A 15,476-nucleotide genomic window follows, 5' to 3' on the forward strand; every position below is an offset into this window, starting at 1 on the left:
TAACAACTGACATCATTCAAAAAGTAAAATAACTTTCTAAGCGCAGTTTGAGGAGTGCGGGATTTTGGAAGCAAATTGTGCTGGAAAAAATGCCAATTGTGTGGAGAATTGGGTGGGATTGTGCAAATCCCAATTTAGTGAAATTTTGGTAGTATAAATTGATAGAATCCTGCCAACAGGTCTAGCTATTTGTAAGTGCTTTGTTGAATAGCACTTGCTGCTTCTGCTATTGAACCTTGCGGTATTAATTTCTGCTCTGCCAATGCCGGGTTGGTACAGCATTGTCCTGTATTCTCAGGATTTCAGATTCAGAAACACTGGCGAAATGTGAATTTGCGCCGGCCATTTTGTTTTTGCTTGGATCAGGGATTAATCACTTGGTAGGAGGTGAATGATGGTCATTTAATTAGCCAGAGATATAGTGAACCAATCAGATTGCTTGAAACACCAAGATCACTGAGTGTGTAGATACTAATAGTTATTATTTATGTTGTAGGTAGTAGAACATCATGAAGATCTTTTGCAACAAGCAACAGGAATTGAAACATTGGAAGGTTAGTTGTTTTATGATGATTTAAGTGACAGTCAGTATAATTTGGATAGTTTAGAGATTAAATTTTGTAAACTAGTGGAGTAGTGCCAGATTATAGGAAGTATTCTTTCCACAAAATATTAATGTTTTTACATGATTAATTATATAAAAAATATGCACCCAAGCTACATGTGGTTTTATTTTTATTTAGTATGTAGAGGCGCAGTGGTCTCATGATTAGTGTGCTTGACTCCAGATCTATAGAGTGCTCCTGGGTAGAGTCCTGGCCGGGGACGTTGTGTTGCACGTTCTTGGGCAAGACACTTTACTTTCACAGTGCCTCTCTCCACCCAGGTGTACAAATGGGTACCAGCAAACTTAATGCTGGGGGTATCCCTGCGATGGACCAGCATCCCATCCAGGGGGGAGTAGAAATACTCCTAGTCACTTCATGCTACAGAAACTGGGATAAGCTCCAGCCTGATGGGCCACTTAACTGCTGTCCAGACTTTACCCATGTGTGTAAGCCAAGAATGCTTTCTTACTTCCTTTTAGCCAGCTGCACGTGAAAGTCGAGTCATCAGATCTTCATCCTGATTTTGACTGGCTAAATGTAACTCTGCTGGGCTACTCATCAGATTCTATAGAAAATTTACCATTGTTTTACACTTTGTGATAGAGTGGTTTTCATTTGAGTGTTGAAAAGTAATTGCTTGTGCATCAAACATGCTACAAAATTGGCTAAAAAATCTTGCTTGCTCATGTTGTCCGGTGTTTTGCGTCAGCGACATGTGTTTACATGTACTTCTTGTTTTGATTGGTTCACTGGATTGTCTGTGTCCTTTGTGAGTGGCCAGAGTGATTACTTTCAATAGAGTTTGGATTTACAACACTCAATTAAAATCTGCTCTAATCTTAGTATTACTTCTCATTAATAGTTTTTCTTTTTTATTTTCTAAGGGGTTCTTCAGATGATGCAAACCAGAATAAACTCACTGAAGGCTTCAGTTGAAAGGTACTACAAATGACTTATTATAAAATTTGATTAGTTCAGAAATAGTGAGGTGGCTTAGGGTGATTTTAAGGCTAGATCATTAGAGAGTGGAAGAAAGCATGAAATTTGGCACAAAGAATCTTGTTGGTATAAGAAACAAATTTAGCCTGGGTGCCACGTGATTCGATGATCGGGGGGGGGGGGGGGAAGACTCGTCATTTCAATTCTCGATAAACTTCATTAGCCTGAAAACGAGGCTGATAAATCAATCCATAGCTTTTATGCTTTTGATCACCAAATTAAAGCAAAATATGTCAACAGCTTGTAAATTAGGTTGTGTGGTTCATTTAGATAGCCTTAACGTGTTTATGTCAAGTGAAAATAGCATGTTTCTTGCTTTTTTGCTCATGTTAAAAGATCTGACTTCAGAGCATGTAGTTGAGTTTGAAATCGTTTTTTTTTTTTTTTTAATATAGTTTTACTTTGGTTTTTAATTAAGCAAATGAGAAACTGAGGAAATAAAAAAATATACAATCGCTGTGACATATGCAAAGGATAATATACAACCGGTGCCAAACGTGAGAAAATATGCAAAAGGCACCAAATACGGGAAACATGAGTCCAGGAATTCAGTTGAGGATCAGTTTTGATTTTATGTCGCAAGTGTGATCTGTAAGCAACCTTTAGTCATGGGCTAATTTCGTTCAGGCAACACGAGGTAAGACAAACAGAATATTTGATTACCTGACGATGCAATTTAAACTTGAGATGGCCGGCGAAATAGATTGATTTTAAGAGGCCAACTTTCTATTTATATTGAACAGAATGAACAGAATGCTTGGTTTTTTACTTTGGGTAGATAGTTATTTAATCAATTGAATTCAGATTCTTTGGGCTACTGTTAACTGTTTATTACGGCAAAAAAAAATTCTGAAGGGTATTTTAAATGAAGTTCAGAACCTGGCTACCAAGTGATGATGAAACTTCACCAGCTTTAAGTTCCTAACAATCAAGTACTGGAAATGCCTATTGTCTATCGAGAGAGTGGGCCAGAATCAGAACAAGAATTTTGTAAAGACAGTGATCGAAGATAGAACTGTCTCGATTCATGATACATGTATACCATCAAGAAAAATTCTCTGCTGCTGTTTAAACTACAAAAGCCCAAGCCAAAAACAAAGTCAAAGCAGCAAGTAAGTGCACTGGGAAGCGATTGCAACCTTTTCAGCTGTTTGTACATTGCCACCCAACATCGAAGCGGAGACCTAGACGAATTTTTTATGTACAAAAATCAGCCCTACCCGCCATCTCTCTCCGAGTTTGGAAAGCTAATATTTGGGAAGAAGTCAGACCTCTTGACATGTGTTAAGCCTGCCAGTACAAAGCAGCCTGATCCACCTCCACTCTATGATTGTAAAATCTTTGATGGACCAGCTGTTGTTCACGCCCTTCCATCCACAACTGTTTCCACCTTTGATAGCTATGCTGAAAACTTCTTTATCCCATTCATTCTGAATCATCTCCAATCAAGTAAACGAGTGGACATTGTTTGGGATACATACAAGGCGAACAGTATCAAGGATTCAACCGGAAGAGAGGTAAGGGTCTGAGAAGAAAAGTAACAGGTGAAACCAAGATTCCTCCAAACTGGAAAGCATTTCTTCAAGACAACAACAAGAAAGAACTCTTTGCCCTCCTGACCAGCAGAGTTTCAAACTTCCAGTTTCCCGAGAACAAGGAAGTAAACATCATCTCAGACTAATCTGTAGTCTCAAGCAGAGGTTCTACTGATAAACAGAGATGTGACCACGAGGAAGCCGACACAAGAATTGTTGTACATGTTCAGCATGCGCTGAACAAAGGATGGAGTCAGGTTTTTGTCCGCACAGTGGATATGGATGTTCTTGTCATAATGATGGGGATTTTTCATGACTTGATCACTTTGTATCCGCCTGCAGCCATATGGATTTGTTTGGGCATGGGGAAATATGTCCAGTGCATCAGTGTGAATCCCACCTGCGAATTTCTTGGCCTGAAACGTCTCGGGCACTCCCTATGTTGCATTCATTCACTAAATGCGACATGACCTCCTGTTTCTTTGGTGAGGGTAAGAAGTCCGCCTAGGATGCATGGAAGTCATCCCCTGACATAACATAGACATTTAAGTTCCTGCAAGATCACTCTTATTACCAGCTGGACAAGGATGATTCCATCTTCAAACTTCTGGAGTGATTTATCGTAGTTCTCTATGACAAGGCCAGCAATGTGATCAATGTAAATGAAGCCCGCAAAGAAATTTTCACCAAAAGGAATAGGATCCTAGAGAACATCTCTCCCACACAGGTAAATTGAGTTCGCAACATTTTGTAAGGAGTGAAATTCAGGCTTTCGACTTATTCTACTGTTCTGAATTATTTCATGCCTTGTTTCTGTAGTAATAAATGTGTAACGACAGGGACAAAAGTAGCAAAGCTAAATTCTAATTTTGCTTATGTAGGACTCGCTATTACAGCACGCTTTAAGAGCAGTTTACCAAAGTAGCATCTGGTACACAAGCCTGCAGGCTGTTCAGATGGTTCCTTCACCCGAGGGATGGGGTGACATGGATGGCATGTGGAAACCTGTCTGGACCCTTCCTGAAGTGGCCAAAGCCTGTCTAGAACTCCTTAAATGTGGTGCAAACAAGAATGTGCTGGCAGATGCAAATGCATCAAAGCTAACCTCCCTTGTACAGGGTTATGTCAGTGTTCAGGAGAATGCAGCAATAATGAACATTAACCTGATCTTAATAGAATGTGTTTCAAATTCCGTGTTGCCAGCCAGTTTTCAATGTTTTCTTGATAGCTGGTACATTATGTAACCTCAGATGCCCCCCCCCCCCCCCGACACATCTCCGTGATTTGATTTTTTTTGAGCTTGTCATAAATAATATTTTCGTAATACGACTTGCAGTTTACGATATAAATATAAGCACGGGATGCGTGTGCTTTTCTTAGTTTACTCCATAATGACATTCTTGTTATGTATTCAGTATGTGCGAGAAAACAAAAGTCTCGAGGTGTGATTGTCAGGTGATTATATCATAATTACTATTAAATCTTTGTGAAATAAATAGAGTACCCAAATGATTATTTCTAATGTTCTTAAACAAATATTAACCGATTGTTGTACAACATTTTAACATAAAAGCCTTGTTTTCATGCTGGCAAAGAGTGTCGCAAATTGAATTGCGTGTCACGCCCCCCTGGGTAATCGGATCATGTGGCACCCGGCTTAAATTTGTTCGCAAGACCAAAATTATGGTTGGCGAAATGGTGCAAAATTTACAAGGTTTATATTCATTCACATTTAATGTTGTTATTATTATTCACGAATATATTTATTCACATTCAACAACTAAATTTATATTCAAGAAATATACTAATTCACATTTAACGACGTATTTCGTATTCACGAATATATTTACTCACATTTACGGGATGTATTCATTCACATTCAACGGTTTATATTCATTCACATTCACGATCGAAATATTGGTTCAACATGGTGCAATATTCATTCAACATTTTCTGCGCACCGCCTTCGCGCATCATTAGGTCCCAGCTCACGCTCTACAATTTCTGAACGCAATATGGCGGACGAAGGAAGCCTTATTATATGAAGGGGTAGAACAAAGACAAACGACCCCAAACATACACAACTGAACATAAACATTACATGGGCTAGAGGAGATGACAGACTGCTCGATGATTTCGGATGAGCAAGTAGATAATCTCGTACAACGTTTTATGAGTGATCATGGGACTTTGCTCGGGTATTCCTTGGTGACCGGACATCTTCGATCATTATAGGTCTCAGAGTTCAACGGGATAGAATCAGGGAGAGTATTGACCGCGTTGACCCTGGAAACTCTAGAATCCGTTGGGCTGTCGTAATTTCTAGGAGAGCGTGTTCTGTGGCTGCTCCAAATAGCTTGTGGCATATTGACGGACACCATAGCCTGGTTACTGTCATGCATGGGGGTATTGATGATTTTCCTTTAATTAACCTTTAATCTTTAACAAGGTACTCCTAAAACAATGTAAAAAAAAAAAACTATACTAGCGTTGTTGTTGTGGTTTTTTTGTTTAAATGTTCTACTAATAACAGAACTGTAGCATTGTCCTAGATTTGTTTCCCTCAGCGACGCAAAGGTTTGAGTGGCCATCAAGGGTGCGAAGTGGTCATAGGGGTGAAAAATGTGAGGGTGTCTTACGACAGCCCAGCTGATTCTAAAGTCTCCAGGGTCAACATGGCCAATACTCTCCCTCTTCCATCCCGTTGACTGATCACTCATCATGAAACGTTCTACGAGATTGTCTAGTTGCTCATGCGAAATCATCGAGAAGCCCGTACTCCACAATACGACGTTTCAATGTCCACCTTGAAACAAGAAGCATTTGAGCTTTGTCCACGTGAAACCCGACGATCTTTGTTGCAGAAGGAAAATAAAAATTAGAATTAAAATATTTAGAGAGGAAGAGCGGGCTTTCATTCAGACCCTCTATCCTGGTCGAATTGGGATTTGGAGATGCTGTTTTTTTGTGGGGGGAGGAAAACCGGAGCACCCGGATAAAACCCTCGAGCAAGGCGAGAACCAACCACAAACTCATCGCCGGGTCAAACTGGTGGGAGGCGAGGGTCACCACTGCGCCATCTCTGCTCCCCAAGAACTACCTCCGATATTGAATATCGAGTTCGGAAGACCTCAGGGCTGGTCACAAAATACACTGCAAGGTTTGTGCAGTTTGATGAGTCGTGTCGTATCCATTCTCCATGCAAAAGACATATATTTCCCAGTATTTCATTCAGTGCTGCCCTATGATACTGACGAAAGGTAGTAATTGCTGGAGAGCTACACTCGAGCCTTATTTGGATGTTCTCTCTCAATCCTACTTCCGCGGTGTTCCATTCCCCTTCGCACTCTTGTAGGAGATCGAAAGTTCCTGCCAATGTAACATTTGTGTTTGGTGTCTTTGGTCTTTGTTCTACCCCTTCATATAATAAGGCTTCCTTCGTCCGCCATATTGCGTTCAGAAATTGTAGAGCGTGAGCTGGGACCTAATGATGCGCGAAGACGCTGCGCAGAAAATGTTGAATGAATATTGCACCATGTTGAACCAATATTTCGATCGTGAATGTGAATGAATATAAACCGTTGAATGTGAATGAATACATCCCGTAAATGTGAGTAAATATATTCGTGAATACGAAATACGTCGTTAAATGTGAATTAGTATATTTCTTGAATATAAATTTAGTTGTTGAATGTGAATAAATATATTCGTGAATAATAATAACAACATTAAATGTGAATGAATATAAACCTTGTGAATTTTGCACCATTTCGCCAACCATACAAAATGAGTTTGTGTGCCAAATTTTATGCTTTCTTCCAGTCAGTAATGATGTTTTCCCTGAGCCACCTCACTAAAAAGATGCATGTTAAGTTCACACTTTGACTTAACTGGCCCACACTTCTAGCGCATGTCCTGTTTTCCGTAGTGAGGGAGACAATTACATTTTTAAGGTACTGCTGCTCTCCCAGGATGGGGTGCTAGTCTATCACTAGTCCCCCCCCCCCCCCCCAGCATTTTGGTCAGATTGTCCCCCAAATTCTTCATTTGGTATTAATTAATATTTAATCATGGATAGAGAGGGTATGTTAACAGTGAGAGTCTTGTCTAAGAAAGAAAAATTTGGACTTCTTGATTCCAGGTCAAATGCACTATAAGCCAGCCCACGGTAAGTAATGTTAATTTGTAGGCAACGTTGTAATTTACTTAAAGTTTATTTTTTCTTTACAATAATTTATTCAGGATACAACAGCATGTTGTTGAACCATATTTCAAGATAAGGTCAAGAACAGCCCAACTTCGTAGGCTTCAGGTACTACCTACTAGAAAATTATTATATAAAATTGTAATTACATGTAATAGTAGACAATTTGATTATTTTGTCTCTGTGTTAATAAGAAGGCACTAAGATGCTATGATGATACAACACTCACTCATCTTCTTCGTCTCAGTTGGGACATACATGTAACAACGCTGGAAATAATTTTTCTTCCTTAACATGACACGTGTCCTTTCAAATCTTCATTTTGGTTGGACATCTTATCAATTTGAGTGGACATCAATTAGCATAATTGATTGGTACAGTATAATTGATTAGTATGATTAGTGAAATTCATTAGCATAACGATTTTGGTTAATTTGCACTGCAACTAAACAGGACAGTGTAAATTACCTTGCTGTCGGCCATTATAGCACATTTTACTGAACAGACACAAAAACTGTACATCTATGATCTTCGATTTCAGCAGGTCCAGACTGGCAAATCATACAGTAAAAATAATACTTTACCTCTAACATACATGTATGATTTGTGTAATTCTATGAAAATTATTAAATAAATTAAATATAATAATATGTTTGACCCTCAACAGGAGGCATGTGATATTTTAAGAAGAGTGATAAGGGTAATCTATCTTACCAAACGACTTCAAAGCCAACTTCAGGGAGGAGCGAGAGAGATCACCAAAGCTGCTCAAAGTCTCAGTGAACTTGGTAATTAATCTAATGTTGCTGCTTAATTGTCTTACATGTAGTATGCCAAAATTAATAAATATTTATTTTGGTGCTGTCCTTAGAGACATTGCTATAATAATATGGAAACCTGGGCATTATAATATATCCTACAATTCATCTGAAAAGGCAGAAATCAGACTTGTACAGTGTATATGTAACTTCTCTGCAATATGGACAGCTCCATAATACATGTACATGTGCGACACTGTCTCCATCTCTTATGCCTCTTTGGTGTTCTAGAGGTTTGACTGTATTACAAAGTTCACAACTAAACTTTTCTGATGTAGATTGGATATTGTATGGTATGCTTGAGTTCTGATTCCGTCAAGAAGTTCGTTTAACCTTTGTATCTCAAACTTGGATATCTTGAAGTCCCTGCCATTTCAAACTCAAATCACTTCCCTTGGATATGCTTTTTAGTCATTTTCTGTTAGCTATCTTGTGCCCCAGTTATCTCAAACTTTTAGTGTAGTTAGATAGGATGGTTGAATTGTGTTTTACTTAACTTATACATGTATATGTACAACATTTTGCCTAAATTTTGTTTTAGATTATCTTGTTCAAGGAGCAGATCTCTCTGGAATCCAGGTGCGGTACATTTACATGCAATATCAACTTTCGCACTCCATAAAATGCATCAGTGTTAAATGAGTGAAAGTGTTTTTGTTTTTCATACTTCCATTGTTATTTTCTGAATTTATCTCCTGAATTTTATTTTGTAATTATTTTCAAATCCTTGAACATTTCAGGCTGTAGAAAATGACTTAAAAGTTGCTGCTAAGGCAAGGAAAGAAGTTGAAAACCAGGCACAGAGAATGTTGGCTCAAGGCATGGAAACACAGGTATATGCACGCAAACTGGCCATCGTAATTAGATCAATGTTGTGTTGTTGCAAAGCAACCCTGAGAAAACTAGAGTCTGATGGCAAGCTTTAGGATTCAAATTCATTGGTGACACTTTCAGTTGCATATCCAGCAATCTTGGGAAACGATTAGAAATGGAAAATTATATTGTCAAAATTTCACACCTCGTTTAGAAACAGATAAAAGAAAACAGACACACATATATATTATTAATATGCCCTGCAACGCACTTTGGGATGGATACAAGAAGGATGGCTAGCAATGCAAAACAATGTTTCAGGAGTTATAGTCAAATAACTGGTTTTCCTGTTGAGAATCAGAGTGGAAATAAACTCATATCAAATCAGCAGGCAAAGAGAGTTGTGTCCAATGGACCTTTTTACCTATGTCAAGCTTCTCCAATTTTTTTCATTCAAACAAAAAATAAACCACAGTGCTTGATTTTATAAAATCATGTCAAATTTAGTAAGTATGTGAAGATTCCCTAGAATCCGTTGCAAGCTCATAAAAACAAGGAACACCTAACTTGCCAATTTTTTACAAAGAAATGTATGCCAGGGGGTAATGCTTGTTCCCTGGTATACATTTCCTTGTACATTTGAGGTCCCATATTTTTATGATTTTGCAACGGATCTTATTGAAACTTTGCAGATATATAATATTTACTAAATTTGGCACGATAAATTAAACTAGGGACCGAGGTGTTTTTAGTTTATATGAAAAATGCAAAAAAATTGTTGATATTGTGTGACAGTGGTAGAAAGGTCCATAGCCCAGGGCTAGTGTAGGCTATTCTTTTTTTGCCTTATGGGCAAGTGGAATTTTGGAGTAAAATCTGGCAAAGTTCAACTCACAGAAGTACTGTTAGAGATCAAATTATTGGTTAAATTCAATTCTTGTTAAATTAATCGTATCTATAACAAAATTCTCGATCGTGATTGGTTCTCCGCACACCTATTTGTCACGCAATCGGCACGCGATCACGTGGGTGTCTAATTGCAGTTATCCAATTTGAACTTTTCGTAATTGGATACCCACGTGATATTGCAGGTCAATTACATGTATGCGTGCTTCAATGGCTTCCTTTGCACTGTTTCCTACGGTTTTCAAAACTTATGAAAACCGTTACAGATGTTTTTGCTCAAAAGAAGTTCTCGAAAGACATTTTTAATTCTGAAAATTGTTATAGATACGATTAATTAGTAATTGGACCTCATGTCGTACAATTCAGGGAGTAATCGTGCTCGCAATTTCAAATCGGCCTCGTGCTTTGCGCTCATCCGATTTTGAAATTACTTGCGCGATTACTCCCTGAATTATACTCCACCTGGTCCAATTACTATAACTAATCGTACTAGTGAGAAATTGTTATCCCAGTTACAGTAGCTAGTGGACAGGACTGTCGAGCTAGTAACTTCTAGATGAGCTTGCCCAAGGAGAAAGCTGGAAAACTGATTTCTTTACATCCTCATCAAATGCATTTTGATGGGTTAGGCTGGTTATGTTAACGGAAATGCCTTTTCAGCTCTGTAAGTTCTTTCACATGGTAACAAAAAAAATCCTCGAATTCTCGCAAACCAGTGTATTTAAAATCAGTGGACATCAGTGAGGAGAATCTCTTCTTGTATGAGTTTTGGGTGGTAATTTTTTTTCATGCAGAATCAAACCCAAGTAGCTACTGCCCTGCAAGTGTTCTACAACCTTGGCTCACTTGTAAGCACTGTGGATGAAGTTGTTAACAAAGTAAGGGACAACTTGAAAAATGGAGTGAAGGAAGCCTTGGATCCCAACACACTCTCCCAGGCTCAACCTAATGCAGGTACAGTGTATAGGGAACACCATGGCTGGAGGATAGGGGATCGTGGGTGGATGAATAGGGAATACTAGGGGGTGAAGGAATCCTTGGATCCAGACACACTGTCACTGGTTCAACCTAATGCAGGTGTAGGGAACACCATGGATGGGGGATAGGGGATCCCAGGTGGATGAATAGGGAATACTAGGGCGTGAAGGAAACCTTGGATCCAGACACACTGTTACAGGTTCAGCCTAATGCAGGTATATGAAAATACCATGGGGAGGGGGAGCATGGTTACATGTAGCTATAGGGGATCCTAGGGGGATAGACAGAGAATGCTAGGGGGTGAAGGACGCCACACTGTCACAGGTTCAACCTAATACAGGTATAGGGAATACCTTGGGGGGGGGGGGGGTAGGGAATCCCAAGGGGATGGATAGGGAATGCTAGGGGATGAAGAAAGCCTTGGACCCAAACACATACAATGCGATTGCTGGTAGAAGCTACCTACACTGCAATTATATGACTTTCTATACCCCGACATTTCTTGTATATATACGCATGTGTCTTAAATGCGTTACTTGCCTGGGTAGACCTACTTGTAGGATACACACTATAATCATCAATGAGGGTTTGATTTAATTTTAAACCTCATATAGTTGCTTTAAGAGGACTTATTAATAACAATTATTTTCCATTTTTCTTGAAAAAAAAAAAAAAAAAAATGAACATGTCTTTCGCGTTAGTGATGAAATGTTCAATGGATTCCGTAGCTATTAGCTTAGAACAAAACATTCAAAACGATTGAAAGTGTGCACGTAAGTAATTTTGATATGGAAGGTCTTGCACTGGCACTCATTTGAAACAGAGGTAAAACAAAATTGGGAATGGCCCAGTCAGTTGTCATACATAGGATGAGAATTTATTTCTGGTCAGGATTATGGGGTTGCATTAACTTGCAGTGCAGGCGTATTGTAGCAGACAAAAGTTCAGTATTTCTTTGTGAAATGTTTGGCCGCCATCTTGAATATTTGAAGCAGAGAAAGGTGTGGGTGGGGGGGGGGGGGGGGAGAATTTACTTTCTACCAAGGTGATAAGCTGTAGGTGAACAATGGCGCAAACATGGTGGCTTGGTGAACGATTGCGGCTAGGTTGCCATACCAGTTAACACATTACTCATTGATATATCCAATCCTACAGGGGCTGGTGGTCCTGGTCGTGCAGCAATGCCCACTCCTGGGAACACTGCAGCCTGGCGAGCCACTCTTTGGACCCGTATGGAGCAACTCATGGACTTGATTTATTCAGCATGTGGCCAGGTAGAGCTACATTTTACGCTGCATAAACTGTTTTTTTGCTCACTTAGATTCGCAAGTGTGTTCCATTAGTTTTCCTCAGTTCTCTCTTGTTGACTTTGGCCACACAAACAGTGCTATTTGGGGTGACCAACTTGAGAAACGGTATTGCCTTACTTTTAGCTTGTGTCTTCGTTCCTTAAGAACTGCGCAAGGATGACAAAACGAGCGACCTCTCGAGAGTTCCTTCACAAGCTCGATTTTGATCAATTTTAGAAACAATAAAAATGAACGGAATTAATGCACACAAGCAACTCAGTTTATCCCCTTGTTTCGCAGCCAGGCATGCATACGCAATTCATCTGGCACTCCGATACTTAGTACTTCCAAACAGAACTTTCCAGGGTCGTTCGCTTTTTGACGGCTGGTCAAGGAAAACAAAGAGTCTGGTGTATGTGCAGATATGTTTGTTGCAGATAGGGGAGCAGGGATGGCGCAGTGCTGAGAGCACTCGCCTCCCACCAATGTGGCCCAGGTTTAATTCCAGCCAGTTGTCATATGTGGGTTGAGTTTGTTGTTGGTTCTCGCCTTGCTCCGAGGGTTTTTCTTTGGTTCTTCGGTTTACCTTCCTCCACAAAAACCAACATCTCCAAATTGCAATTCGACCAGGGTAGAGGACCTGCATGAAACCAGCTAAGGCCGATGTGACTTCCTCTCTAAACATTGTAACTGATTTTATTTAGTATTTAAAAGACAATTAAGCATTTTATGCTTACACGAGAAATTACCTATTTATTATTGTAAACGTTCCATAAGATTTAAGACAAAATACAATGAAAAAATGAAGTAACAGTTATGTTTCTAAGGGCGTGAAGTGTTCAGTTCAGCTTTTAGCGAGTGAATTCTTTTGTGTAGGTGCATCATCTTCAAAAAGTTTTGGCCAAGAAACGCGATCCTGTCACTCATGTTTGCTTTATGGAGGAATTATTGAAGGTACAGCTACTTCACACCGTTTTAAAACTAGATGTCGATTTGACCGTGTCGCTAACTTTGTACTTCCTTAAACTTTTTGTTAGGAGGGGAATACTTGTATTGCCTCGTTCTGGAACTCGGTGACGTCAATTTTGACCCAGGAATTTTCACAGTCAGCCCAAGGTTAGTTGATTCTAAGTACACCACAGGCTAACCATACCTGTGCTACCTTCAGCAAATATTGTTTGCTTACAATAGTAGGGACATATAATACATCTGCTTTGAACTCGCAGCGTTGCTTTTTATGGCAGCATTGAATATTGTACGTCGTTGATCAATTTTGTGTTGACCAAACTCTACTTTGGTAAATTTGTTGTTGACTGATATATAATTACTTTTAAATTCAGCTTTTCCTGACAGTCTGAACTATACAGGATGTTGCAAAATTATTCCAAGCGCTGCCTGGCTGTATATCTTCTGTGCAGAGCTGTGCATAGCAATCTTGGGATTATTTTTACCGGTATTTCAATTTGGCCTATCAACGCACCGTCTTCTTGTGTGTGTTTTATTCCATTTTATTTCTAGCGTCGACATTCTTGAAGCAAGCGTTCGAGGGGGAATACCCAAAACTCTTACGACTGTACAATGATCTGTGGTCTCGTCTACAGCAGTTTAGCAGCGCGTCAAATGTACCTTCAGCTACTCTTGTACCGCAAATGGAGCCTTCATTCAGTCTGTTTCCAGCACCTGAGGATGACTTTAGTATAAGGTAAGTTATGCTAGTATTGAACTAGAGTGAAAGTTAAAATTCTTGCTGTTCTGTGGTCGTCTATTCTATATTAAGCTGTTTAGCAAGTTTCCTGAAGCCTTCTCGACCAACTGGTGTTATATGATGTAGATTTATTTCTATACCTAATCGAACCTTTTCGGTAAGCTTCGGTGGCATATCAGGTGAGTTGGTGGAGCCATGGTTCGTATTTTGGGAGATGTAGTTAAGACAAAATACTCATGGCGAGACCAAAAGAGTCCGATATACCACCGAATACCAAAAAAATGTACGATTTGGTATTTACCCAGTATTTACCGTACCCCAATTCGGTAAAGTGACCAAGATATCGTAGCCATATCAGGTCAGTGACTTGATAACGCTGGAAATCAGCACAGTATAGACACAGCTTTTGATTGGCTAAATGCGAATTTGGGTACGGTAAATAAGTGAAGAAAAGTTGTGAAAGTGTGAAATGTAAGGTTTAATCAATGTTTGATTTTTCTCATCCTTAGTCCCGAACAAGCCCTGAAGGACAGCCTTGCCCCGTTTGAGAATGCCTACCTGTCCAGATCTTTGTCCAGACTGTTTGACCCCATTAACTTGGTGTTTCCCTCTGGAGCACGCAATCCTCCGTCCAAGGAAGAGCTGTCCAGTATCGCAAAGACGATTGGCAGGTTAGACTTAAGAACCTTGTGTGCTGTTGCGTTACACATTCACTTTGGCTTGTCACATAATCTTTGTGGAAGATAACGCAACGAATCATTAGCTTGAGAGAAGTAGCGAAGGGAATGACATTATCTTTTTTGGCGGCTAGAATGTTTCTAGACCTCGAATGATTTTGTTGTAACCTATTTTTAACCCCAGCTCATGTTCAAATTAAAATTTTGGGGATCTGTGCATCAATTTCGATCGCGAGTTTTCTGTAGCCTGCAGAACAGGTGGATTGGCGGGCCAGGGGCCCGTTTCTCGAAAGCCCCCGAAACTTTTTGGGCCCGGAAAGCCATTTTTAGTTAATCTGTAACTAAAAACAGAGAAGTGTATACGCCTGAAACTTCTTGAACGCAGGGAACCTCTGTTCGTATTAAGAATATGTGAATAAAACAGCTCTGTAATCATCAGGTTTGAGATTTTGCTACGGCTTTCTGGGTGCGAAACCTTTTCGGGAACCTTCGAGAAATGTGCCCCAGAGCGCGAAACCCGATGTACTGGCGCGGAGACCGACCACGAGCGCGAACTCCCTGTTCTGCAGGCTAGTTTCTCTGGCGCCTAACACCAATAAGGCAACATGGAGAGATAAGGAAGCTTGGCTCTCCTGCTGAACAAACTGCAACGAAAATGGCAAATTAAATGAAATCTCTCGTTTCTCCTCGTTGCCAGATTGTATCGCATTGTCAAGCACGGCATAACTGTTTTACAATAGAACTTCTCTTTATTCAAATTATTTCCTAATTTTACTTCTAATAACTATTTGTTAATCCTCATAAGTCTTTGTTCTGTCGTTTGAACTATTTTACTAGTGAGCTGAGTGTTGCCAGTGTAGATGTGGGTCTGACCATAACTGTAGCAAGGAATGTCGCCAAGACGATACAGCTGTACACCGCAAAATGTGAACAACTGGTGAGAA

At 39.7% G+C, this 15,476-nt stretch overlaps 1 protein-coding gene across 2 annotated transcripts in view; it reads left to right on the forward strand.

The window, feature by feature from the left end:
- LOC145460281 (conserved oligomeric Golgi complex subunit 5-like) overlaps positions 1-15,476 on the forward strand; it is a 38,011-nt gene that overhangs the window by 601 nt on the left and 21,934 nt on the right. For both annotated transcript variants that reach the window (XM_081445036.1, XM_081445035.1), the window contains exons 3-15: positions 497-554; positions 1,493-1,547; positions 7,385-7,454; positions 8,014-8,134; positions 8,706-8,743; positions 8,905-8,997; positions 10,678-10,837; positions 12,017-12,135; positions 13,027-13,104; positions 13,188-13,266; positions 13,669-13,852; positions 14,365-14,526; positions 15,370-15,469. In XM_081445036.1, coding sequence (XP_081301162.1) covers positions 497-554; positions 1,493-1,547; positions 7,385-7,454; positions 8,014-8,134; positions 8,706-8,743; positions 8,905-8,997; positions 10,678-10,837; positions 12,017-12,135; positions 13,027-13,104; positions 13,188-13,266; positions 13,669-13,852; positions 14,365-14,526; positions 15,370-15,469 — 1,317 coding nt within the window. The remainder of the gene's footprint in view (positions 1-496; positions 555-1,492; positions 1,548-7,384; positions 7,455-8,013; positions 8,135-8,705; positions 8,744-8,904; positions 8,998-10,677; positions 10,838-12,016; positions 12,136-13,026; positions 13,105-13,187; positions 13,267-13,668; positions 13,853-14,364; positions 14,527-15,369; positions 15,470-15,476) is intronic.

Source organism: Orbicella franksi, chromosome 11 (assembly GCF_964199315.1).
Source record: "Orbicella franksi chromosome 11, jaOrbFran1.1, whole genome shotgun sequence".
Lineage (NCBI taxonomy): Eukaryota > Metazoa > Cnidaria > Anthozoa > Scleractinia > Merulinidae > Orbicella > Orbicella franksi.